Consider the following 26,100-nt stretch of genomic DNA (forward strand, 5'->3'; position numbering starts at 1 on the left):
TTTACAACACTGATAATAAATATTAAGTTTTATTACTAGTAATGTAAGCAAGTATTTCACATTATACATAATTTTGAACAAAAGAAAACGAAACTATCACAAATTACCAATACCCGATTGACTGATTTATTTATATTTCAAGTCCTAAAGTTGAGCTTTACACCTTTACACAGAAATGGAAAGATACCTACAGAGCTTTCGATTTCCGCCTGCCCATAGACAAATATATATATCCTTTTTTCAAAATGATTGTTCGATGTAGGTATTTTTGTTTCTGTTTCGTAGTGCTCTACGAATAACAGGAAAAAACAGCCTGTATTTCTGACTCATCTGAATGTTTTTGTTCTATTTAATGACTTAAAGGAGAACATGGCAGAATTGGAAAATCAATATTCAGTAGATGAGGGCTTGCCAGTGGTATGAAATGATTTACCCGTTAAAATAATTTATATCCGAAGCGTTCGCATGAACAAAAAAAATACTGAATGAACTGCCTTATGGCCTAATTTGCAAAAACAGAACCAAAACGTAACCAAATCGCTAGCATTTGTTAAGGAAACGCAGGAAGGTTAGGAAACCGGTGCGCATCCTCTTTCTGTAATTGGCCAAAACGCCTCCAGAAGTGATCATAAACCAATATGAGTCTGACTGCGCTGCAGCAAGCGGTGCAGCTCAGTCCGCTGCCTCTCGGCGCCTAAACGCACATCCACGGTGCTGCCGACACTAATAATGATGATTTATATGTGGAAATTTTCCAGGGTCACTCCAACAGGCGTTGCCTGATACGAATGTGAAGTGCACACCGAATTTATTGCTTCAGCAGCTGCTGTGAGATGTTCGGCATTTGCAATGGCAAGAGGTCTGTTTCCATGGGGGTTCTTCAGAAAGCCTCTGTACATCCAGGTAAGCAAATCCATCTTCACTCTGGTGTGAAGTCCATTTAAAAATCTGTCGATGTATGTTTGCATGCGCTCGGATGTTACAGCGAGCCTAAATGAGCGACGGTGCGTTTGATTACTGTTATTTTTTTTTATTTTTTTTTTTAATTTAACCTTCAGATATCTCACATGGATTTCGAGGTAATTTGCAGAATACTGTGTAGGCTTCTTACAGTGAGTCATAAAGTCACTTGATGCTCGACGGCTCGACAGGACTCAACCATCCTCCTGATCCCCGTTACTGTAGCAACCACTTCCATGATGCATTTAGCTGGTTGTCATCCATTCAAAAGAGGCTTTTTATGCTGCAAAAGTTTAAGATCTCCTTTGATTATGTAAGCCATTCAGATATGTCACATAGATCTAGTGTGACATATCTGAAAGAGTCGCCAGATATTAATGGCTGTTCTACCTTCACTCAGCTGGATTATGCACTGCAAACGTTTCATGTTTTGATGTAAGTTAATATAAAGTTCTAGATTTCTGTTTGATATGATACTGCTCCTCATTTGAGAATCTTTGAAAGAATATTGTGTAATAATTTTCTGTGAGTGAAATTAGGTGAAGTCCACAGAGGAATTGTTCATAAGTAAAATTAAACTGGGGAAGTCCCTCAAGGACAGGTGGAGGTCTCAGGAAACGAAATGCACAGACGAGCAGAAAGTCAACTTCAGCATGTTTTCCACTTGGCTAAAGAGGGTTAAATGCTTCACTTCTCTGTCAAACTATTGTTATTGCATTTTGTTTCGTTTGCGTTACCTAATTTAACAAATTTCCTTATCTAATCTGCACCGTTTTCTTCACTGTTTTATCTCGGCAGCTGCTCTTGTTTGCTTCCTGTCCATACTCATGCATGTTAGAAACAAAACTGTCAAATGCAGTGAAAAAAAGAAGAGACAGCCAGTCTCAAGGCACAGCCACCAGTATCGCTCAGTTTTCTAGGCCACCCTAGCCTTCCAGTGACGACTTAAGAAGTGTCATTCAGTCATCCTTTGAGAGAAGCTATTTCCACTGAAATAGTGAAATACTGATCAGCCCAGGGAGCGGGAAATGTTGGTCTTGTTCAGATGCAAATAAAATGTGCATCAGATATTATGTCTTTATTTCACATTCAAGTGGTGCTTCAAAGACAGAGTTTTAGGAAAAATTGCTAAAACATCATGTATCAAGTGATAATCTAAAACTTGACACGCTCCTAATACTAACATCATGACCTTTCAAATTTCCATTTCCTTTTTTATCTTATTGGTTTTGGGTGGTGGTGGGGAGGGGTGGTGGGGGGAATATAAATAGTATTTTTTGCAACAGCCCTAAACACTGCACTAAAATGACTCAAATTTCATGAGTAGTTCAATTGTATATATGTTTTAACTGAAATCAGAAAAAAATTAATGTTGTCTCCAAATGGAGCTGCACATGAAGCATTTCGTCACAGGTAATATTATGACCACCTGCCTAATATTGTGTTGGGCCCCTTTTGCTGCCAAAACAGCCCTGACCTATCAAGACATGGACTCCACTAAACCCCTGAAGGTGAGCTGTAGTATCGGGCACCAAGATGTTAGCAACAGATCCTTTAAGTGGTGATGTGGGGCCTCCATGGATTGGACTTGTTTGTCCAGCACATCCAACAGATGCGTGATTGGAGGCTTCCTAGCAGAACATTGCCCAAACTGTTGTACTGCCTCTTCTGGCTTGCCTTATTCCCATAGTACACCCTGGTCCCAGGTGTTTCCCAGGCAAACAAGCCACATGCACTCAGCCATCCACATGGTTTAAAAGAAATGTGTCATCACCTTCTTTCACTGCTCTGTGGTCCACCTTTGATGCTCTGGTGTCTGTGGCTGACTGGTCTGTGGCTATGCAGCCCCATGCACAACAAAGTGTGATGGACTGTGAATTCTGACAGCTTTCTATCAGAACCAGCGTAAGCTTTTTTCTCAGTTTGAGTTACAGAAGCTCATCTTGGCTGTATTACAGCGCATTATGTATATTATTTAAATACTGCAAAGATATCAGTAAAAGAGAAAAGATGCTTAAGATTTGTTGTTTTAGAACAATGGGAAGTGAATGGCAGAGTTTGCAAGTTATTATTGCATGCATCGCTGCAAAGGAAATGGCCATGATGTCAAAGAGCTAGATGTCTAACTTCAGAACAGAGAGAACAACTGGTGATAAAGTTCACATGTGTTAACGTTGCTGTATTACTCAGGAGGATATTACAGGGGGAGGGGTTGTCTGCTGTCTGTACAGTGATGAGTCAGATCTTCATAATGTCTGTTCCAACAATGTGGCCTCCTTTCTCTCTTCAGAGACTTCGAAGAGAGAAGAAGCGGAGAAGCGTGGCTGGGCTGTTTCTGATGCATCTTTCTATCAGTCCTTTAGCTGCATCTCTCTTTATGTTGGCCTGCTTTTCTATTTGTCAGTGATATTAAGCCACCTCTCTGCAAATGAATCCTCCTGGCCTCTCCATCTTTTGTTTCTCTGTTCTCATGTCTTTCTCATCCCTCCACAAGAGCCCATTAAACAGCAACCTCTGAGGGATAGCTTTATAATCATACATAATGGATGAATGGTGTGCACGCTGCAAAAACCAAGTGTCAGAACAGTGATGTGGTGCTCGTGATCAGCTTAAATCTCCTCTCTGCTTCAACAGATCAACAGCAGGTGATCCTTTGTAATAGTACAGCACGTCCTCGATTTTTTCAATGTTATTTCACGAAACCTTCAGGGCTAAATACAGAGCCGTGGGTTGGTTTAGAGGAGAGTTCAACCAGATGAAGACAGACTGTTTCTTTCCACCCACCTCAGCATATGGCCACAGTTCCCAGTCAGTCTCTAATTAATAGCTGTCACAGCAGCCACAATCAATATGGGCTCATTAGCCATGTTTGTGTAACTCTCTCAACTCACAAAGGGTCAATACATGATGCAGCAGATAGAAAAGCATAGGCCAGACTTGAAACGAAAGCCACAAACTATCGATTAGAAAAAGGCCAACCATACATTTGTTTTCCCCATAGAGCACCATTTCCATAATGTTTTTGCTGTTGATGTATTTCAACTGCAATACAATAGATGGGAGGTACACACAGCACTTACTTGTGCGGTTACTGCTGTTAAATTTGCTGTGGATCTGCACGGTCAGATTTGTAAGTACATCAATCAATAGACAAAGCAACAACAATGATATTTTAATAGCAAGACTTAAATAGATTTCCTGTTTTTTTGCAGGGCGCTTGCACAGTGATTGTGCATCATTTTTTTAAACATTATCAGTAAGACACATTGGAAAAGTGTAGAATTTGGAATAATATGCGTGAGGGCCAGCAGATCTCAGCGCCAGTCAGAATGAACGATTGTTTTAAAATGTCAAAAAAGGAATGAACCTGCACTCCCAGTGATATCAGTGTTATAGTTAAATGAGAATTCGGTGCAGAAGATTCATGCGTCAATATTTTCATGTTAACAATGGCTCAAATGGCTGTGCATTATAAAAGCAATCAGTTTTGATAATGAGTACACATCAAATTATCACCCAACTCAGTTGGTTCAGTATATACAGCTGTGAAAAACACAGTTTTAATGTCTTCCAGCTTGATAACTTTTCAAAAGGTGACAACTTTAATGTTCAGGTTTAGTCCCAATGCTCCCACCAGTGTTTTCCAGCCACAGCCTAAGAATTTTGCTCTTAGACTACAGGCGGAGTTGTGTTTCCTCCAGTCTCAAAAGGTAGGATGGAAGGCTTCTTTCCTATGAACCAGCTCCCAGTTTAAATTCAGGAGACAGACAGTCACTACTTTTAAGATTAGACTTCAAACGTTTCTTTTTGATAAAGCTTAATGTCAGGGCTGAATCGGGTATCTTAATTTTCATTCTTCCTTTGTTTATATGTCACTACCAAATGTCATTAACTTTTGTCATTTCCAGTTTGTGATTTGTCCTTGTCTCTCTGTGCTCCTGTTTTTTCTCTACTCTTTCTCCTCACAGTTCAACCAATAGCAGTAGATGATTGGCTGGTTCTACTGGAGGTCTCTTCCTGTTAAAAGGGGTTTTCTCCTTCCCACTGCTGCCAAGTGTTGCTCATAGGGTGTCACCTTATCATTAAGGTTCTTTCTCTAATAATTAAGGGTCTTTACCTTATGGTATAAATGAAGCTGTTGTTGTAAATTGTCACTACATAAATAAAATGTAAGAGAAAATGGAGTTTTACTAATAGCATCATGAATCTTTAAGTGTCTGTCTGTCTATCTGTTCTTCGTCTGTTTCAACAATCTAAGCCGGTGTTTATTCCAATTAAAACACTAAACCTAAGCCTTAAATCTCAAATAATCCTGTGGAGATGTGGAAAAAGTGGCATGCAGCCCAAGGTGCTAACCTTTACAAAATGTCACTCTGATGGTGTAAAACTCAAATTGGGGCCGACAAAATGTTTTATCAAATTTTATTTATTCTGTCTCTATGGTTTATTGTTACAAATACTCAGCCATTCTATAACGCTGAGCGATGTTTGGTTGCGAAAGCGACAGCCCACAATCTGCCCGTTTTGCACAGCTACGTTTTTAACAGTCACGATCATTGTCACACTCACACATCCACACTCAGTTGATGCAGCCTTACAGCTGTCCTCTTTTCAGAACAGTAACTTTATGAACAAAAAGTTTAGAGGACGTTTTTAAACTGTAGCTGCAAAAACATGAACAAGCACTGCACCAGGGTTTGATTTTCTTTCCAAAATAGGTTTCATTGCTACATAAATTATCTGTTTCTCTTCTTCCTCACTCTTCGCTGGGAGTGAATAACTGATAACTGACATGCTTCAGTGGTTTTAAATCTTACTTCCTTTACTGTTGTTCTGCATCATTGACCAACAGGACACAAGCCTTTCTAAACACCATAGAGACAGAATAAATAAAATTTCATAAGAACATTTTGTATGTGATGTCATCCCCCCCCAATTCCCTACCCCCTATCCCCATTGTGAAAAGATCACCGAGAAGCCAAATTATATCAGCACTGATCTCAGATGCAAGGTAAAAACTTCAGTTCAATTTCCTGTGAACTATCGCTTCAGATACTGACTTTGTGTGTGTTGCTTTTTCAGTGCCCTTAGTTAAAAAAAAAAAGTAAAATAAAAACAATGTACTCGAACTTCACAGTCCCAAATGGTAGAGAGCCACTGTCAGATGTCACAACAGCAGTCATCTCATGGTGCTTTATACTGTAAGGTAGAGACCCTACAGCAATGCAGAGAAAACCCCGAGTGGGAACGAAAAACTCCCTTTTCACAGGAAGAAACCTCTGACACAACCAGGCTCAGGGAGGGGCTGCCATCTGCCACGACCGGTTGGGGGTGATGGGAGAGAGACAGGACCAAAAAAACACACCGTGGAACAAAGCCAGAGATGAATAATAACTAATAATTAAATGCAAAGAGGTGTGCAAATACACAGGGAGTGAAAAAGGTAGAGTGAACAATAAACTAAGGGAGAACAACCTTAACTATAAGCTTTATCAAAAAGGAAGGTTTTAAGCCTGATCTTAAAAGCAGAGCGCATGTCTGCAAATGCAAACTGGAAGCTGGTTCCACAGAAAAGGAGACTAAAAGCTGAAGGCTTCTTCTCCTATTCTACTTTTAAATATCCCAACCACAAGTAAGTCAGCAGTCTGAGTGCCAAGTGCTCTATTGGGGTGATAAGGTATTATGGGGTCTTTAACTTTACAACAAAATAATGGTTCAATAGTGTGTTTTTGGCATGATACACAGCCAACAAGTGGCTCAAAATTAATCTAATTTTGCTTTTAAATGTTAATTTATTCCCTCCTCCTTTTATCCTAATAACACCAGGACTGAGTACCGTGAGATCTGAGGTCACTGCGTGGCAAAAAATTAGATTAGACAGTGACATATGGAGGCTGTCTGAAAGCAGAATTTCTGCATTATCTATGGCGTTGAAAGCAGAAAATGGTTGACAAAACCATTTGGAAAGAGATACGAATGACAAATACTGCGTAATCTACTTTCCAGTACTGAAAAAATCAGATATTTGACTTTTATTACATTGTCTTACAACTGTTATTAAACTATCATTGATGGGAGAAAAGAAGAAGATGGATTGTAGAGTGCTACAGAGAGGAAAAAGATGAGGGGGACAGAGATAGAGTGACTTATGCCAATAAATAAATTGGATCTGAAAGGGGCAGAGGTGGGAAGCAGGGGGTGTCCATCACTGTCAAGCACTAAGTGCAAGAACCATTAATAGAGAAGGAAGTGGGACTGCTAAAAAGTCTGTTTTTGTTCACTAATGTTCTCCAGTTGGAAAAATGCCATTATAGATCTAAGTGGAGTGTATATTTTATCGGGCAGGGAATTAGAAAGAAAATCAAAAGACACAGTAATGAGTCTGGAGTCACTCTAAATGTTTCACACAGCAGGCCGCAAACACCATTTACTGTTAATTACTGAGCACCTATTTAGAAGCAATTGCTTTAATGATGTACTCAGTGATACAACTCAGTTTAGAGCGTATTTGCATTCCTTTTACAGGCTTGTTCCCTTACTAATAGACCAAATGACTACTGAAAACATAAATTAAAAGGTCTCTTTATTCACTTACATCAGACCATTACAACTGTAAACACAATTTTTTATACTCATTTTCCAAATTGATTGTGCTTTCCATAATTATTTTCTTCAAAAAGTGAAACAGTAATGTTAATGATGGTACTGAGGTGCACTCTACGGCTCGTAAGTGACCTGCTTGAGCCATTTATTCAGCCATAAATAAAAGCCATAGATAATGCTGTATTAAAGCAGTGCTGAGTTTGAATTTAGCATTTTCTCAGCAGCTGTGTAGCAACAAATTCATTCATCTTTTAGCCCTTAAACTTGTGTTAATTACTATAATGACTTTGAGTCTGAATATTGTAAAAGGGAGACATCCATTAGTGGTACTGTGGTAGTACAGTTCTGTGAAAAAGTATTTGAATACTTCCTGATTTCTCTGTTTTTGGCATATTTGTAAATGTTTCATATCCTTGGACAGATTTTACTTGGATTATTCTTAAAAAAGTAATAATAACTTTCATTGACCACATTTTTTAGAAAGCTGAGTTAAATGTCACTAACCATACCCACACCTGTTGAATCAAAAAATACTTTAAATAGAACATGTCTAGCAAAGTTAAATGGGCTAAAACATCTGAAAAAGCAACACATATGCCACGGTCAGCAGAGGTTTCAGGTGAAAGCATTGTGAGACCCTGCCTCACCCTGTCACGTGACTTACTGAGATCAACTGACACAAGTGACAGATGTGAGTGGGCCTTGGGACTTTTGGGTCTCACAATGGTTGCACCCAAAACCTCTGCTGATAATGACCGACAGCCTTTTTCACACTTTGACTCATGTGATGAGGCACATGTTTTTGTTTTTTTTGTTTGTTTGTTTGTTTTTTTCGCCTGTCCCGTTTGGTTCTTTTGCCATCAGAATTATTGTCTAAAGGCCAAGAAAGATGCCCAACGGATTTACTTTACCAAATGGACCATCCCAGCCTTGCCGTATTGGTCCATTTGATTGACCTTTGTTTTTATTGTTTATTTTATTTTCACTTGCTACACACGGGACAGACATAACTGGGGGAAAGAAAAGGGAGAAAGAAAGAGAGGTAGGGAAAGAAAAACAGCGGGGAAGAGGAACGGTGATAAAGGGCAAAAAACAAAAACAAACAAAACAAACAGACAAACAATACATATATCAATGACCTGGATCACCTGTTGAGAAAGAAGAAAGAGAAAACCATCAAAAAAAGAGAGCAATATAATTAGCAACATCATCGCGATAATCTATGTGAATATAACAGTAAATACTAAATATTGAATATTATTGTGCAGCACGTAAGATTGACAGCACACAGTGTGCTTTGAGGTAGGAGCCAAAAAAGGTGTAGTTTGTGTGTGTGAGCACCCGTGTGTACACCTGTGAGCATGAGCGCACTTGTATTCAAAAGGTTCCTTCATGTAACGATCTGATAGAGGGTGTGGGGAGCCATAGCCCCATCCTCCAGGGCATGAAGCAGGTATGGAGGAGATCCAGACTCCAGACATCCAGAGACCCTCAGAGCACAAGAGACCAAGGAAGACCAACGGAGGGGCAACCGTGCCACTGTCCCGGAAAGAGCTGAGGAGAGCCCCAGATGAGGGGTCACTCAGCAGCCGCGGAGCAGAAGCCAGAGGGGGCTGCAGTGACGTGCCCGTGAGCTCCGCCGGCAGCCAGCTGTGCCAGAGTGGACCGAGCCCCAGACCCAGAGGCCAAGGGCACCCCACCCCCCGAAGGGGCCCGAGCGAGCCCCAGGCTCCAGGCCCTGACAAGCAGCCACCAGGAGTGAGCCGGTGGGTACCTGAACGCCCATCCCTGGACATCAAGAATCACCAATGCACCGATGTCTGAGGGCGTCTGCCACCGGCAGGGGGAGTGGTGGGGGGAGATAGGCCTCCATACCATGGAGGGCCTGAGATGTCCCTAGAGAGGTGGCGTCTGATACCCGACCTGACATATAGACACAGACAAACAGGCTCACACAGATACGAACATCCATTCCCACCCTCATGCTCTCATATGCAATTACTCAGCACTCACCAACGTGGAGACAGACATAAATAGACACTGTACACACAATCACACTCCCCAAGCGTACTCTATACCCCAGGTCTAGGTACCCTTGCCCCTAGAGGGTGAAACTGCACCCAGACCCAGGTAGTGTTACCCTTTTCCCTGGGGTGGAGAGAAGCAGACAGCCCGACTCGGCAGCAGCAGGGAGGCCCCACATTCCAGACCCCAATCGGATGGCCAACTCCCAGCCCCCCCGCCCCAACAGGCAACAGAGAACGGGAATGTGTGAAGACTCCAAACCTCCCTCCTCCCGCTCATATGTAGTGTTGATGCATGTGTGTTCTAAGGTGCATTTAAAACCCAGGAGGGCATGGAGCTACCTGCCAGAGAGCAGCAGGTAAGCGCATAGCCCCTCCCAATAGCCCTCAATGTATACGTGTATTTAAAATTGAGAGGTGGGCAACAGCACCAGAGGTGAGGTTGTACACCCTGACGGTCTTCTGGATGCCGTGTAGCGTGCCCACCCCCAAGGTCCTATATGTATGTGTTATGAGAGTGTGAGTAATGTGAATGTCTAAGTTGTGGGATAAAACTGAGGCACAGGCAGCCAGAAGGGGACAGAGGGGGGGGGGGGGGATGCCTCCCCTGCACCCTGGTGACACACCTTCACCCCAAGGCCCTGCATGTGTGGGTAATTGTGGTGGAGGAGGAAGAGGGAGGCAGCTAGACATGGGGAGGGAAGGAAGGGAGGGGCAAGTGGCCCTTCCCTGGGGCCAGCTCCCCCGCTGACCCCAGTAGGCACCCCCATACTCTGGAACCCACCAAGGCAAGGGGGCCCAGGCCAATCTGGAACGGGGCAAAGTTCAGCAGCGCCGCCCGGCCCCACAGAGCCCGGGGGAAGCCCACCTGACCCCACCACAGAGAAAACTGCAGCCACCCCATCATCCACTCATCTCCCAGACTACACAAGACAATAGACACCCAGGTTGAGTTCTTCCTCCACTTCTCCTATATCTCTCCCCCACCTGCAGTTTGAGTTCCTGGAGAGAGGAGACCTTCTGCAAAGATGTAACAGCCTCCCCACCAGTCGAAGAGCCCCTCAGGTGGCTTGATGCACCGGCGGCACCCTGCGCCAGGGCTGAGCCCCCATATACCCACCCACCCACAACCCCGGCGACACACCAACCAGGACCCAAGCCCCCAAGGCCCAGCCAGAGCCCCAGCCCGGAGACAGAGCACCCCCAGAACCCCATGCCCGCCCCGGATCCACCCAGGGGCAGCCAGGCTACCAGGTCAGTAACCCACGTCCGTCAGCACAGACCCTCCCCTAGCCCCGCTGCACGCAGCCATGAGGAAACCATCACCTAAGAGCCAACAGAGCCCTTAACAGGCCATGACCGCAACCCCGGGTTGAGCCCTCCAAGGAAGACGCTCATGGGGAATTCCCCGATGCCCCAAGCCTGTCCCTACCCCCACACCAATCACAACAGGAAAGGTGGGACCAAACTATGACCCCCCACCCCCACTAGGTGATGGAGCTGATCAAAGGAGCCCAGAGCAATTGATCTGATGTGGTGGCAGAGGCTGTATCAAGACTAATGTAATCTATTAGATAATTTCTATATTGGTTAGAATTAAGATTATTTTTATTTTTCCAGTTCGTGAGGACTGTTTTCTTGGCAATGCATAGTGCAGTGAAAACCATATGGGCTATATTCTTTTCTGTAGTGACATAATCTAAGCTGCCCAACAAGCACACTAAAGGGGAAGTTGGAATGTTACATTTCAGACACTTTGATAAGTCTTCACATATCTCGCGCCAAAACTTCTGAACTGGTGGACAGAACCAAAGAGCGTGGATGTAATTGTCCGGTGTATTGGCTTGACGGTGTGAGCAGTTGTTGGAAGACGTAAAGCCCATCTTGAACATCCGATGACCTGTATAGTGCACTCTATGTAGTATTTTGTATTGAATTAATTGAAGACTGGGATTTCTAATTAAATGAATGGTTTTTATGCATATCTGAGACCAGAAGTTTTGGTCTAAGTTAACTGATAAATCCGCTTCTCATTTTGAAATAGGAAGTGATATTGATTCATCTGTTTTAGAAAGCATTCTGTGTATTTTGGAAAGTAATTTGGGGGTTTTAAGAGTAAGAAATTGTACCACACTTGATGGTGTTTGTAGTTCAACTTGACTGGGTTTAAATTTCTTTTTTACTATGGATTTAATTTGTTGATATTCTAAAAATCTTTTCTTGTTGATCCCATATTGTGTAACTAGTCTGTCAAATGGAATAAATTCTGTTCCTTCTAATATATGTTCTAAGTATTTGATTCCTTTACAACTCCAATCTGGAAAGTTGATCATATTATTGTTTTGTAATATGTGAGGGTTGTTCCAGATAGGTGTACGTTTGCATAGGATTAATGAAGACTCCATCAATTTTATAAACTACCACCATGCTGTCAGAGTAGAGCTGATGTTGACGCTTTTAAAGCATTCATGTCGTTTGATGTTTGAGCTGATAAATGATAGGTCTGAAATCTCTAGATTATTGCAAAGTGCTTGTTCTACATCTAGCCAAGGTTCATCTAAGAAGGTATATTTTAGCCATCCTGAGATAAATTGAAGCTTGTTGGCTAAAAAGTAGTGTTGAAAGTTAGGTAGATCTAATCCTCCTTTATCCTTGTTCTTTTGTAGTGTTTTTAAGCTTATACGTGGGGGTTTATCCTTCGAAAAGAATTTAGACATATACAAATCTAGAGATCTGAACCAATCTTGTGGTGGTTTAGTTGGGATCATTGAGAATAAATAATTTATTTTTGGTAAGACCATCATTTTTATAGCGGCAACCCTTCCCATGAGTGATATGGGTAGACATTTCCATCTAGCCAGATCGCCTTCTACTTTCTTTAAAAGTGGGATATGGTTTAATTTAGTTAAATCTGCAAGCTTGGGAGAAACATTAATACCTAAATCTTTTATATTTCCAGATTGCAGTGGTGTAGAAGAAGAATTATGGAAGGAGCAATTAATCGGAAGGACTGTAGATTTTGACCAGTTAATTGAGTAATCTGATATTCTTGCAAAAGAGTTTATCAATGCAATTACCCCAGAGAGATTGGTTTGTGAGTTTTGGAAAAAAGGTAACACATCATCCGCATAAAGACTGATTTTATGTTCCACGTTCTTGCATTTTATGCCCTTAATTACTGTATTCTGTCTAATTGCTGCTGCTGAGGCACATGATCAATAGTAGTCAATGACCCTCTTAGGCAACTTCAAATCAGGGACTATCCACCATTTGGGCTTAAACTGAAGGCGCTTCTCGGATGAGGGGTGAAACGTCTTAAAGAAACTTAAAGAATTCTATTCGCTTGTCTTTCCAAGCTCCTTAGAGATGCGTTCAAATACCTGGGATCAACCATCCAAAGCAATGCACAATGCACAAGAGAGGTGAATAAGAGAGTGCAGGCATGGTGGAATGGGTGGAGAGACGAGTGTCAAGGGTGACTTGTGACAGAAAGATAGTGCAAGAGTGAAAGGGAAGGCTTCCAGGATGGAAGTGGGACCTGCTATGATGTATGGTTTGGAGATGTTGGCACTGATAGGAGGTGGCAGAGTTGAAGATGCTAAGATTTCATACACGATTAGAATTGAGTACATCAGAGAGACAGCTTAAGTTAAGCAGTTTGGAGAGGCAAGGTAAAATAGTTTGTACGTGTGCAGAGGAGGGATAAGTGGCTGTTGAATATGGACTTGCTAGGTATGAGAAAAAAAAGAGGAAGACCTCAGAGGAGGTGAGATGGAGGCAGAGGCAGTAACATGCATGTGCTTGGACTGTAGGGGTCACTGTGGTGCCCCTAAAGGGAGAAGCCAAAATAAAGAAGTAAAAGAAGAGTAACATTACCGCTGGTAGCAATTTTATTTATTAGCTAAAAACAAACAAACTCTTTTTTCTTCACTTTTTTTTTCTGAGGATGAAAGCACTAACACCATTAACTTGTTATTTAATATAATAATAATAATCATACAGCTTCAAATAACCGAATGGCAGTACAACAAAACAAACCATCACTGTGTACAGGATGCCAGCAAGGAAACATTTTAACAGAAAAAAGCTAAATCACTAAATTGACAAAAACATAATGGAATCAGACGAAGCTTTCCAATATTAGTATGTCTTAGAAAGAGATTTTAAAGAGGCCGCTGACTCTGCTGCCCTCATTTCTTCAGGCAGCCTGTTACTCAGTTTTGGATTTCTGCCTCAATGCCATCACTAGTTTGCAGCTTTTCCTCTGGAACAAATAAAAGCCCTCTGCCTGAGAGTCTCAGGCTATATACAGATCATATGCAAGAAAGAGGACAGACATACAAGATGGTGAGAGGGCACGAAGAGCCTTATATGTCAACAGTCATTTGCTCTGTGTCAGCTGTCATCGAGCGAAAGGGGTACATCCTGTCACCAGTCCACCACACACACTCCCCCACACATGCCTACAGATAATTAAGAGTCACCAGTTAGTCTAACATCCATGTGTAGGAGGAAGCCAGAGCATTTAGAGCATTTAACATTAACTAAATAAGGTGGAATTCTAAGTGCTTTTTGTCAGCAAGTGGTGGAGAACAAAAACGGCGCTAAAACAAAGCAACAGAGCAGAATAAATGAATATTCTTAATGAATGCTAATCTTTCTTTTTCTATGTCTGCTGGGTATATAAACTGATAATCTCAATGAGGACATAACGTGCAATGAAAGTGTTTGGTTTAAAGATTGTTCTGCTGCCCTCAAGTGGTAAAAAGTAAAATAAATTATTGCCATCTTTTGTTTGTTTGTTTTTTGCCCCCCGCCCCCAACACCGTTAGCATACTGTTGTACAAGGCACAAAACTAACCATTGAGAACAATGTGCAGTTCAGTCAAGGACATTGGAATCAACTCCTGAGCCACTTCTCCAAATGAATGATGTCAGTGTTCATTTGAAAATGGTGTATACTGGCCTTAAATTTGTTTTGTTTTTTTTAGAAGATAAACCCATTAAAGTTAACCATGTCAGACACACTCATCCATTTTGTTACTCTCTTATCTAAATCAGAATTGCTGTGGGCCTGGAGCCTGTCCCCGCTGTGTTAGGTTGAGAAGTGGGGTACTCCCTGGACAGGTCACAAGTCTATTGAAGGGCTTGAATTAAGTTTTTAAAGAAGCAGTGTGAAAAACAACTCGGCAAACTTCAGCCTTTGCAAAAGACAAAACTGTGTTAAGAATCCTGAATGCTGATTTGCGTGAAAACACTGTTTCCCCAAAGTTTAACTTGTAGTTTTATTTCTTTTTGTTACAAGGCCTCCAATGTTTTATGCATATTTGTGTTCCTGCACAATGCAAGTGATGTCACTGTACCGTTGCTGCTGTTTTCAAGTTAGTGACTTTTGATCATAACAAGCGAGCTGGCTTTCACATATAAAATATGTGGAGCGATGCTTCAGTCAACATTAGCAGCAGGGTCCTGATTTTATCTTATAAATGTGCATTAGAAAAAGTGAAGAAAAATTACAAAGTAACACACAGTGTGTGCTCATCAAATGAAGGAAGAGCAATGAACTGGCCTCAAGTAACAAATATGACTCTTATTCTCTCATTAATCTCCATTATGTGTCAAATCTCCAGTATAACAGATCTGACAGTTTAATGCACTGCAATATCCAGATATCTGTATGTGTTGCATATACAGTACTGAAACATAATAGAGTGCAGATTGTTTTTTTTAAAGCCTGATATCACTGATGTGTATGAATTTAAAACAATGAACTCCCACAATACAGTTTTAAAGCTACAATTCACTCCAAAAGTAACGTAAATATTTGAAACATGTTGCCAACAGGCGAGGTTCTCGTACCTGCACATGAAGTACCTGTTCTTCTCATGGCTGGCAGTGTTCGTGGGGAGCTGGATAGTCTATGTGGAGTACTCATCCTACACAGAGCTGTGTCGTGGGCACGAGTGCAAAAACTCAATAGTGAGCATTTCATATTCCCATTATGTACCCGCCCAATCCCATCAGGTCCGACAAAATGTTTACAGTTCTGTGCCAATTTTTTTTTTATTTTTCAGTGTGACAAATACAAAAAAGGAGTCATTGATGGCTCAGCCTGCAGCAGCTTGTGTGAGAAACAGACTCTTTACCTGGGAAAGTGCCTCACTGCCAACCCCAACAGCCAGGTCAGTTTTTTTTTTTTTTCTTAATGCAAACGTTACTCGACAGTCTTTTTATTAATTTGGCTGCATCTTTATTTCAGGTTTACTCGGGGAGCTGGGGAGACCTAGAGGGTGTTATTAAGTGCCAGATGGAGGAGGCTCCTCATTATGATTTGGGAGGTGAGCCCAGGAAAGAGACTTCTGCAGCCTTCAACAAACCAACCAAGGGAACCTCAGTGGAAAAGTTCAGAGAGATGATCACTGACCACCTAAAGGTTAGAAAGCCAAACACTAAATACTGTCAGATCCAATTTCAAAGCTTCAGTTTGGATTTAAACCTCATTTAAACTACATTTCTTTACAGGCCAAAGTGGGGGATCAGGCAAACCTCGCTGACCTGGCAACTCAAGTATTGTCCATTGCAGATGGCAATAAGGACAGCCATATCTCACTGCCAGAGGCTCGCTCCACATGGGCTTTGTTGCAGCTCAATGAATTCCTATTGGCTTTAGTCCTGCATGACAGAGAGCACACACCCAAGCTACTGGGCTTCTGTGGAGATCTATATGTCACGGAGAAAGTACCACACTCTCCCTTGTATGGGATTAGTCTACCCTGGATTATCGAAATGTGGATCCCTGCCGGTCTGCGGCGCAGCATGGACCAGTGGTTCACTCCATCCTGGCCACACAAGGCCAAGATCTCCATTGGACTGCTGGAGCTGGTCGAGGATATTTTCCACGGCACTTTTGGAAGCTTCCTCATGTGCGACGTGAGCGCCACCACTTTCGGTTACAACGACCGCCACGACTTGAAGGTGATGGATGCACGCCACATCGTGCCTGAAGCCATCTTCCAAGAAGTCATCAGGCAGCAGCGCTGCGACGTGGACGAGGACTGTCTGTATGGAGCCGACTGCCTAACTTCCTGTGACCTCACCAAGCATCGCTGCACAACAGAGGTCACCAGGCCAAACTTAGCCAAAGCCTGTGACACACTCAAGGACTACATTCTGAGGGGAGCGCCATCTGATATGAGCGAGGAGCTCGAGAAGCAGCTGTACGCTTGCATCGCACTGAAAGGTTCAGCAGAACAGATGGAAATTGAACACTCACTCATTCTAAACAACCTCAAGACTTTGCTGTGGAAGAAAATCTCTCACACGAAAGATTCCTAATAAGGATTGCACAACGGCACAATGACTGACGCTTGCCCTTTAAGTTTCTTAATAAAGCGGACAATCATTTTCACCGTGGAAACTAATAATCCTGTGGTATTCAATGTTTAACAGATGTATTTTAAGTTGGCACTATAGGTGTCAGCAATGTCACCAATATTAAATCATGTACACAAACGGACTCCGTTAGGATTAACTGCAGTAAACAGTGCAATTTTTTTGAAACCAGGATGAAGGTGAATAATAAATTTGATGTAAGATCCTGCATGTTCTTTTGGGTAGCTTGTGTACAATATGCTGACTGAGCCTATGGGTGTAATGAACAGTTTTTCAAGGCTTCCAGTGGATATCCAGTTCAACACTATTTTTGGCAAATCCCTGTTTTGCTCTTTTTGACCCACTTAGAGAGATTAACTACACTCTTTACGAAAACAAAAGCTATTTTTAATATTAAAATAGTTTCAAGAGCCACGCATTATGGCAAATGCCGTAGGAAAAAACCTCACAAGATGACCAATTCCTTTTCAATAGCTTTATTAGAACAAATTTCTGCATTTGGAACGGAGCAGACCAACGCCTTAATCTGCATCCTCCTGTTCCTGAGCCCGGAGGAAGCTGGCCTTCTTCTGGGCGACACGGTCTTTCCTCTGGGCCAGAGAGAGCTTGGCACGGTTCCACCTACGCAGAAACACACATACACACAATTAGAATTTAGTTTAAATTAATTGCGTCAGAGCCGCTGTGGCAAAACTCGTTCAAAAAGGCACTGGAGTCGTGGTATTCCCTATGAATTAGCCTAGATCTCAAACCGATATTTCCCTCCCAATTTTACTCTTTCTCAGAACTGAAATTTAAAGTAAAACCAAAGTATCACTTCTCACCTCTTCTTCTTGACTTCTTTGGGAGGCTTCTTTTCATGGACTGGGTTCTCACGAATGGCAGCATGAGCCTTTTTGTACATTTCCTCAATCTGAAAAATGGATAACGACTCAATCTTGTGTCCTAAAAAAATACCGATTTTGGATTTTACAATGTACACACACACAAAAATAGATGTGATTATTATCATTTAGCTGATTTTTCAGCCCTAAACTACTCTAAGAACCAAACTGTTCAAATAGTGGCAACTACATCAATGATGAAATGCTTCATTCATGCACTGCATCACTCATTCCCCACACCCGAATCCTGCTCTCTCATTTTACCAGCTGAAGCAGCTCCACTAAAATCGCTCAACACACAAAACTAATCTGGCAAATATGTTGTGCAAATGTTCTATGTTGAGACGTACAAAGGCACAAATTTGCTGTGACTGATCTAAGATTTGTAAGTCAACAGCTTGGCCTCAGGAAGTGACATGAGATCTCTTTAGAACTGAATCTCAAACCATTATCACACATTTTGAAAAACGTCAATACACCTGTCACTGGGATTAGAATGTTCTAGTTAATTACTTTGTGGACGGCAAAGGGCTATTGCTTAGTAAAGCCCATGTTTAACCTAGATTAACTACAGTTACAGTGCACAAGGTTCAATTAAACAAACAAACAAAAAAACCAATATACTCCAACACTAAATAAAACTAAAGAGCCCCCTGCCACCTGAAATTTGAATAAATCTATGAATCCACACAAAACTCAAACATCACAATAAAAACGCCAGCTCCCTGCCATTTCTGTACGATGCAGAACAGACCAAAGGTAATTTTATAAAGTGAACTTGCTGAATCAGGGGTGACTCCATTCTTGATGAAGCGAGAGAACTGTTTCTTGTAAGCATCCTCATCCTCCTCCATCAGATAGCTCATGTACTCAGACACGTTGATGCCCATGATGTGCTTGCGGTGGACCTCAGCGTTGAACTCTTTGCTCTCTGTATCATACCCAGGGAAGCGCTTGGTGCTGCAGACAAAAAAGAGAAGGCACTGTTGATATACATTGCAGATTCCATACACTTGGTCTTCTCTGTGTCTATTTAAATTATTCTTTGAATACAAAAATGGTTTAGTTAAGCAAGTTGTCAGATTTTCACTTCGGTTTCCAATAAGTTCATTTAGCCAAGACCAAAACTGCCTACCTTACTCCACTCTCCAGTGATTGGGTATTGTTTTTAAAGATTTGGACATTCTAGTTTTCTCAGTTCTCACTGGACCCAGCTCTCACTGAGAATGCGGTTTCAGTCTCTTTGGCTTTTTGCAGAGGAGCATCTAATCTCTCCCTGCCACACACAGCTAACACTTCTAGTAAATGAGGTAAACAAACTGCCCCTAGGTGCATTACTGCCATTTTCAGGGAGCATAGGTGCATTACAAGATATCAAGTGCAGACTAAGAAGTAAAAGAAATTATTTTAAGAATTAATTGCATAAACCATTTTATTTCTAATAAAAAAAAATGCTCTTTTTAAAATAGTGGCCTCCCCAGAACAAACTAAATTTTTTTTTTTCAAGCAAATGACAGCGGGTAAGATGAACTAGTGAAATAAATCTACTTAACAACATGCTTTTAAAAGAAAAGAAAGGCATCGAAATCAAAATACAACCTGAAGTTATTTTTGCCTACAATGTTTGAACCCAACACATTTACTCACATTTGTGCAATGCAGTGTAAAGTATTCTAAATGTCATTAGACTGGTTGTATAAAAAGAATCAACGATCTCAAAAGGCTATCTATTTATATATTTTTTTTAAACTAATGGACAATTTTACATACAAAACCTACAATGTTCACAAGTGAAATATGCCGTGCCGTCCACAGTCAACCTTTGCCGTTACTTTTGCAAGTCTGGACTCACTGCTACTGTTAGGCTAGCTACCAGCAATCATCTGAAACTCCTTTTCCCCCCCCAACATTGATCATCACCGATGAATAGCAGCGAAATTAAAGGACTCTGATATGAGATTATTCTTTTTGATCCACCCAGTATGACTAGAGACTTAAAGACATACCACTAATTGCTGCTCTCTTGTCTCACAGGCTTCACATATTGCAAAACTCTGTTTCAATTACAAAAATAATAAATAAAATTCCACACAGAACAGCTGCAGGATCAAGCATTATCCACCTGCAATTAGGCATACTGTTTGTGTAGCTTGAGAGTTCAGAGACACTGATGGTAGTGAGTAATACAGTCAACCGAAAGCGGAGGATATCAGCTGCCTCGTTTTACACTTAATCATCAGATCCATCAATTACTTCCACATGTTTGCGTTTGTAAGACGAGTAACAGTAGGATAACATTTAGTAGTTTAACGTTTGTAGCTTGTATATGAAAAAATAAATAAAAATCCTGATGCTTATTTTATTATTGCTTTCCTGCTCGGTCTAACGCAATAACTGTGCAGTGATTAACTCCGTAAAATGGCGGATCCTTAACTGCGCCAACAGAATAATAAACAGGCTAGGGGGAACCTGATCGTTTTATCTTTTACTTTTCATGCTGAGGAAAAGATAACTGTCCCACGTGTTCACCGCAGCACTTAAAGCGGAAATACAAAGTCAAGTTTCTTTTCTTTGTTTTTTGTTTTAAGTAACACAAGTTTGGACGTTTCTGACAGCACTGGGACGAACGCTTTGCTGTTCTTTTTATAAGTCCATCTTCTACAAAGACTCGTCTGACACGATGCACTGGCTGTCTCATTCAAAATTCGCAACACTGACAGGCTAATGGGTAATTTGAAAGAAAAAGGGGCCAGGTGGTGGGTGTATTACGAGATGCACACATTTGCAAAGCAATGTTCTCTCTGACAACAGACTATTACATGTAATCATTCCCACACCTAATAGCACTACTTACTCTTTGCTGAAGAGAGGTAAGTAACACATTCTCCCACTCAAAACACCTGTGGTTCTGATTGAGGTGCTGTGATTGAAACCAACCACTTTCACCGAGCTGCTTCTGCAGTCTTCAAATAATTCAAAGCACTGTCACACGATACGATTCAATTTACAAACAACTGCTTTTCTACCCCCAGCCAAACCAACTGAGGTACTTCAGTAATAACTTTATGACACGGTAGTAACAGCCTTCAATTTAAAGGCGCTTCAGTAAAAATTTGGTGGAAAACTCAAAGAAAACAAGCTCAACATAAAAGGTTTTTTTCTCAGCAGGCGAGGTGCAGGCAACACTAATAACGGTAACGATAAATATTTTCTGTTAAGTTTCCTCAGTTAGCACACGCAATAACAAGACCGAAACTCTAACAGTTGCACGTAAACCAACTTCTAATTGCTGAGACTTGGCCAAATGCTTTCCATGAAGGTCTGTGGTTCAAACTCAACACGAGATCGTAGCACCAAGATGTTTGAACGTTTAATTTTCTGCATGCATCTATGGCATTTACAGAGGTTTTAGACTTTAACTAGACCTAATGATTTACTCCTTAGGACATCCATACAAAACATTACAGTACGTAAGACCGTGGCTTAAGCAACTTCTCAAAAGTATAAATATTTTAAGAACTAAACTGCTGGAGCATTTTTTGCAACACGAGCTAGAAAAACATGTTTGCTGCCCAGCACCAAAATGTGATATGCCAAGCAGCACACCTCACACCTGGGTATGTTTTGTTTTTTTTGTGTATGTAGAAGTTACCTGTGTGGAATGGACAGGCCTCCATCCACAGCCCCCTTCAGGGCACCGAACACCTTGTTGCCTGTGGTGGTTCTAGCAAGCCCAGCATCCAGGTAGCAGGTGAAAGCGCCTGGCTGACCATCAATGCTCTCCACGTTGAACTCGTCACCTGTCACCTCAACCTGGCCTTCGTACACCTTATCCAGGCCAAACTTGTTCAGGAGCTGTGCACAGAAAATGTCATTTAAGAGATTTAACAGTTGGATATTTCTGGATCAGCAGTCAAGAAGCTTTATTCTGGTTTCCAAGAGTTTATCTATACAAATCTGCGCCGATTTCAGCAAATCTTTAGGAGGCTGACATCTGCTTAAACATTCTCTAAAATTTCAGGTCAATTTAAATCTCCTGGAACAGGTTTAATACATACTCTGCGGGCCAGCAGCAGACCAGTGCAGTAGGCTGCGGCGTAGTTTGTCAAGCCCACAGTGACTCCATACTTTGGCAGCTCGTGTGAGTAGGCAGCACACACGATCATATCACCCTCAATCTTGGCATAGGCGATCTGCAACACAAGCGCAAGGAAATGAATTCACAGGAGGAGAAAAAACTTGGTGTATTTATACTCTGGACTTTAAAGCAGCTCAGAATGATGCTGCTGCACATCACAATGATTTAATGGCAACTAATTTTAAACGTTTTATAGATTTAGCTAGATTTGGTTATTAGACTATTGCAGCTAACAAAAGAGAAACCGACTTGGTAATAAAATAAACCTGATCTCTAGAGATGAAAGTAAGTGAATTTCGGGGTGTGTGCTTTTTTTTTTTTTTTTTTCTTGTGACATTTAATTTTGATCTGCTTGAGCAAGCCAGACTTACTGCTGTCATAGTTATACCAGCACCAACTTGAATTAGCTTAAGTCTGCAATGCTCTGTTCATCAAAAACTACTGTGCTGTACTTGTGAAGTACGCATATGCACAGCTTTTTACCCTTGAATTAAGATGGGCATGAAGGATATGAGCTGTCTGAAAGCTTGTTAAAATGATCTGCAAGCTGGCTACTACCAAGCAAACATGGCTGAAACAGTAGAACCATTTTCCCAATCAAAACTTCCTGCATTATGAAGGCAAGGATGTTAAGGTTCTTAACAGCAACCCAGCTGTTTCTGACAAATTAAGCAATTCTAATCATTGATGCAATGAAGAAACGAAATTGATGTGTCATTCTGTAAAAATACATTTGACTGACACAACATTTTTAACGTATTTAACCTATCTGGAGTGCTGAATGGACAAACTTTGGACAAACAGAGACATTTCAGGGATTTTGAGTCATTCTGCGCTCCAAATGGGTTAATAGCGTTAAAAATTTTAATCGCGTTAATCGTGATGACGGATTAATCCGCGTTAACACATCAACTTTGACAGCCCGGCAAATTATTAAAGTCAACGTCACAAACACCTACTACCATTAAGATGTTATTAAAAATATAAACATCACTTCTCTGCCCCCGATATCAGCATTATAAATGATTAACAAGTGGTTTGGTGGATCTGTCAGCTGATTTGGGTAAAAAGTGGATCTCAGAGTGAGGTACAGAGGAACACCAACAGCATATACTTTGAGATTCTTACTCTCCTCTTCATTGGAACATTTTGCTCAAACAGATAAAATTATAAAAATTCTTGAATCCAAATTTTATCTGGCTAGAAAGCCTAACTATTATACATGACAACTTTAATTCTCGGACCCTTTTTCAGCCAAATGTTGTAGTGTCTGACAGATATCTTGACCTCCTGCAGTTATAATTGTGCACATGCAACAAACGCTTACCTGGCAGATGATGTCCCTGTTGGAGAAGCGGACGATCATCCGGTACTTGGGTGTGTTGTACTTATTCTTGTCTTGAACGACCAGGCGCTTGCGAGCAAAGAAGTCAGTCTTGCCCTCTGTCAGACACAGAAATCATCAGTTACTAACAGAATGATAGCCACAATATGCCAAACATGAGATGACTGGGAGCGTCACGGGTATGGGTTACCTCTCCTCCTCCTGAATTTGACCTGGTACCTCTTAAAGTAGGCCTTGTTCTTCACCACTTTAACAAAACCCTGAAAAACAGAAGTACCAACTTAACAGCAAGTTCAAAAACTAAGACACATCTCAACTCCTCAGTGAGACACTTGGAGATTGGTTTATAATGCTGCTAGGAGCTGGACTGTCACTGTCAGACAGAAAAATTACAGTCTGTTAACATCAGCTAGCCGACCCAATGAAAATCAACGGGAGGAGTTAGCATAACTGCTAAGTAGGGCAGTGGCTGAGCTAAAGGACCAAACGTAGTTATAAAAACAGAAATTAAGAGGACGTGATCTTAAGGACCTACTGGTCACACATCAATGTAAACAATTAAACATTTTACAGACAACAGGAAGCGGTAACTTTGTGAAGGCAGCAGGTAGGCCACGTTTAAGCAGACCAGGGTAGGCATTGGCAAGACTGAATCTATCTTCATCTGAACACCAGCAATGTGTTTTCAAACATCTGACACCACACAGCACAAGATGTACGTCTAATGTATACATATAGGCACATATGTGGACAGATTACAAACCATTTTGCAGTCTTTTTGTCTCCTTATGAAGGAGCCCGGAGCCAAAGACTGGGGCTTGACTCCGCTGCACTGGAAAAAGGAAGATCATCGTGCGCACGCTCAGTAAGTACCGCGTCACAGGATGAGCCATGCCGCTTTGAAGCCTTGGATTCACAACACTGCCTCCTAGAGAGCTGGGGAAGCTATTTACCCGATTATGTGCTTGGTTTTGTGTGTGTGTGTGTGTGTGTGTGTGTGTGTGTGTGTGTGTTTAGTTTTTTTGTTTTTCTTGTTTTGGTGTTTTAACATTCCCGTGTAAAATCATTTAGATTACATCAAATTTCCAACCTCATCCCCTCAGAATCAGCTGGTCTTTTCCGCTCCTATCTCAGCCTGTTGTAGGCAGAAAGCGGTGGGTAAGTCTCGACAAACGCTTGTTTCATGAAACACGTCACCAAAGTTGAGGTGTATGTCAAGTTTGCAGCTGCATTCCACTTAGCTCCTCCAGTTTCAGACTCTTTGTGCATAGCCACTGACACACCCTGTCATGGATAATGAATAGAGTCCTTTTCAAGTGTAGTTAACCTGCAAGATGTAATCTCTGCTGTGGAAAAGCTCTGTTGCTTAAAGTTTAATTTATCTACTTAGGGAAACTTCACACACCTGTGTTAAACTATAAATGCATTTTCTCTTATATTATTTCTCCATCTTCAGCAGGACATAATTCGGTTCCTAAGGTTTAATTAACTACAATATAATTTAGTTTGGTGTTGTTGTTACACGCTAAAAAAGAAAACTAAAAATACATTTTTATTGTGTTGAGTCTACAGTAGCAGACTTAAATATAAAGCTCATATTTAGGTTGAAGGAGCTTTAGAACTTTAACTCTTTCCCCTGCGGACTACAGGTCTGCTTCCAGAACAAAACAAAAACGTTATCAGCTTATCAGTGATACCTTTGAAAACCCCAGAACTCATTCTATAATATATATACATATAGTATATTTACTACAAACCACTTAGCTCTTGTTTTACCTTCTGTACAAGTGTGAAGAATCCAATTTGGACAAGCGATTCATTTTTTAATATATGTAAAGAAACAGTTATGACTGGTTAGTCAGAATAATCCACAGACACAAACGTGACCCCTTTTTCAACCTGTTGCAAATAAAGTGAAAGTGGAGTGTCTCAGTAATGTTCCCAGACAGGAAACACACTGTTGAAACTTAGTGTCAGTTTTCAGTTCACAGATGCACCTAAAAACAGTAAGTGGTGTTTTATATTATAGCATATCTGTTAGTTCGTGATTTATTGATGTAGACAGGGAAACTCACACAGACAAAATAGTAAGATATAGAGTGGCACTAGGTTCTGTACCAGGACCAATACTTTTCACATTTTTCATGCTTCCAGACATGGCCAGCACTTGGTGTCTCAGGAGGGCAATGCTGTCCCACCCTGGACAGCTCCTGTTCAACCTCATGCCCTCTGGTAGGAGGTATAGGTGTTTAAAGTCACCTTTTTTTCCCTAAGCCATCAGAACATTGAACAATAAGGCCAGTGATTGGACATAGTGAGCCTCACTCACCACCCCCTACCTGTTAATATTCAGTACAATTTTCACACAAACACCAGCATAAACATGGCACAGTATACAATAACACCCACAACATGGCTGTTGCAAAAATAAAGGAATCTTTACCTTTATCTTTACAGCACTGTAACCTGACTGAGCCATTGATACAAGTCATGATGGATCCTTTTTTCATGATGTTTGCACCCAATTTATGTCGCAGCTGAAATCAATGCTGATCAGATCAATAGCACTGTGAGATGCTGCACTGATTGATTTGGTATCAATCAGATATCAAGTAAATAGAGGGTCAGTGTTGCCGATACCATACCTTTAACTAATAAAAGCATGATTTTTATTTTCCACATTAATTAGTTAACACAATAAAACACACTTTTCAGCTTTTCATGTATTTGGAAACTGGGTTTTTTGAAGACGTG

At 41.2% G+C, this 26,100-nt stretch overlaps 2 protein-coding genes across 3 annotated transcripts in view; one reads left to right on the forward strand and one right to left on the reverse strand.

Moving 5' to 3' along the window:
* Positions 1–17,187, forward strand: part of LOC116334446 (divergent protein kinase domain 1A-like) — a 30,923-nt gene extending 13,736 nt beyond the window's left edge. Inside the window, exons 2-6 of one of the 2 annotated variants that reach the window (XM_039606384.1) lie at positions 759–903; positions 15,432–15,566; positions 15,662–15,769; positions 15,847–16,020; positions 16,110–17,187. In XM_039606384.1, the coding sequence (XP_039462318.1) occupies positions 850–903; positions 15,432–15,566; positions 15,662–15,769; positions 15,847–16,020; positions 16,110–16,922 (1,284 nt within the window). In that variant the 5' untranslated portion in view covers positions 759–849 and the 3' untranslated portion in view covers positions 16,923–17,187. Of the gene's footprint in view, positions 1–654; positions 904–15,431; positions 15,567–15,661; positions 15,770–15,846; positions 16,021–16,109 lie in introns of those variants that run through there. The other variant, XM_031757877.2, reaches the window with a different exon arrangement.
* Positions 17,188–17,439: 252 nt separating this feature from the next.
* Positions 17,440–24,235, reverse strand: LOC116334426 (60S ribosomal protein L5). The gene is made up of 8 exons (XM_031757854.2): positions 24,110–24,235; positions 23,537–23,606; positions 23,329–23,444; positions 21,922–22,056; positions 21,516–21,718; positions 18,646–18,823; positions 17,804–17,892; positions 17,440–17,600 (listed from the first exon to the last, which is right to left on the reverse strand). The coding sequence occupies exons 1-8, from the start codon at positions 24,110–24,112 to the stop codon at positions 17,501–17,503; spliced, it is 894 nt and encodes a 297-aa protein (XP_031613714.1). The 5' UTR covers positions 24,113–24,235; the 3' UTR covers positions 17,440–17,500.
* Between the last annotated feature and the right edge of the window lie 1,865 nt (positions 24,236–26,100).

This window comes from Oreochromis aureus, linkage group 23 (genome assembly GCF_013358895.1).
Source record: "Oreochromis aureus strain Israel breed Guangdong linkage group 23, ZZ_aureus, whole genome shotgun sequence".
NCBI lineage: Eukaryota > Metazoa > Chordata > Actinopteri > Cichliformes > Cichlidae > Oreochromis > Oreochromis aureus.

Excerpts from the sequence above, each read along its gene's own strand:
- LOC116334426 (XM_031757854.2), bottom strand. Across the intron at positions 23,445-23,536 it reads CAAATTCAGGAGGAGGAGAG|AGGGCAAGACTGACTTCTTT; the intron begins GTAACCCATACC and ends TGTGTCTGACAG. Across the intron at positions 17,601-17,803 it reads AAAGAAGTCAAGAAGAAGAG|GTGGAACCGTGCCAAGCTCT; the intron begins GTGAGAAGTGAT and ends GTTTCTGCGTAG.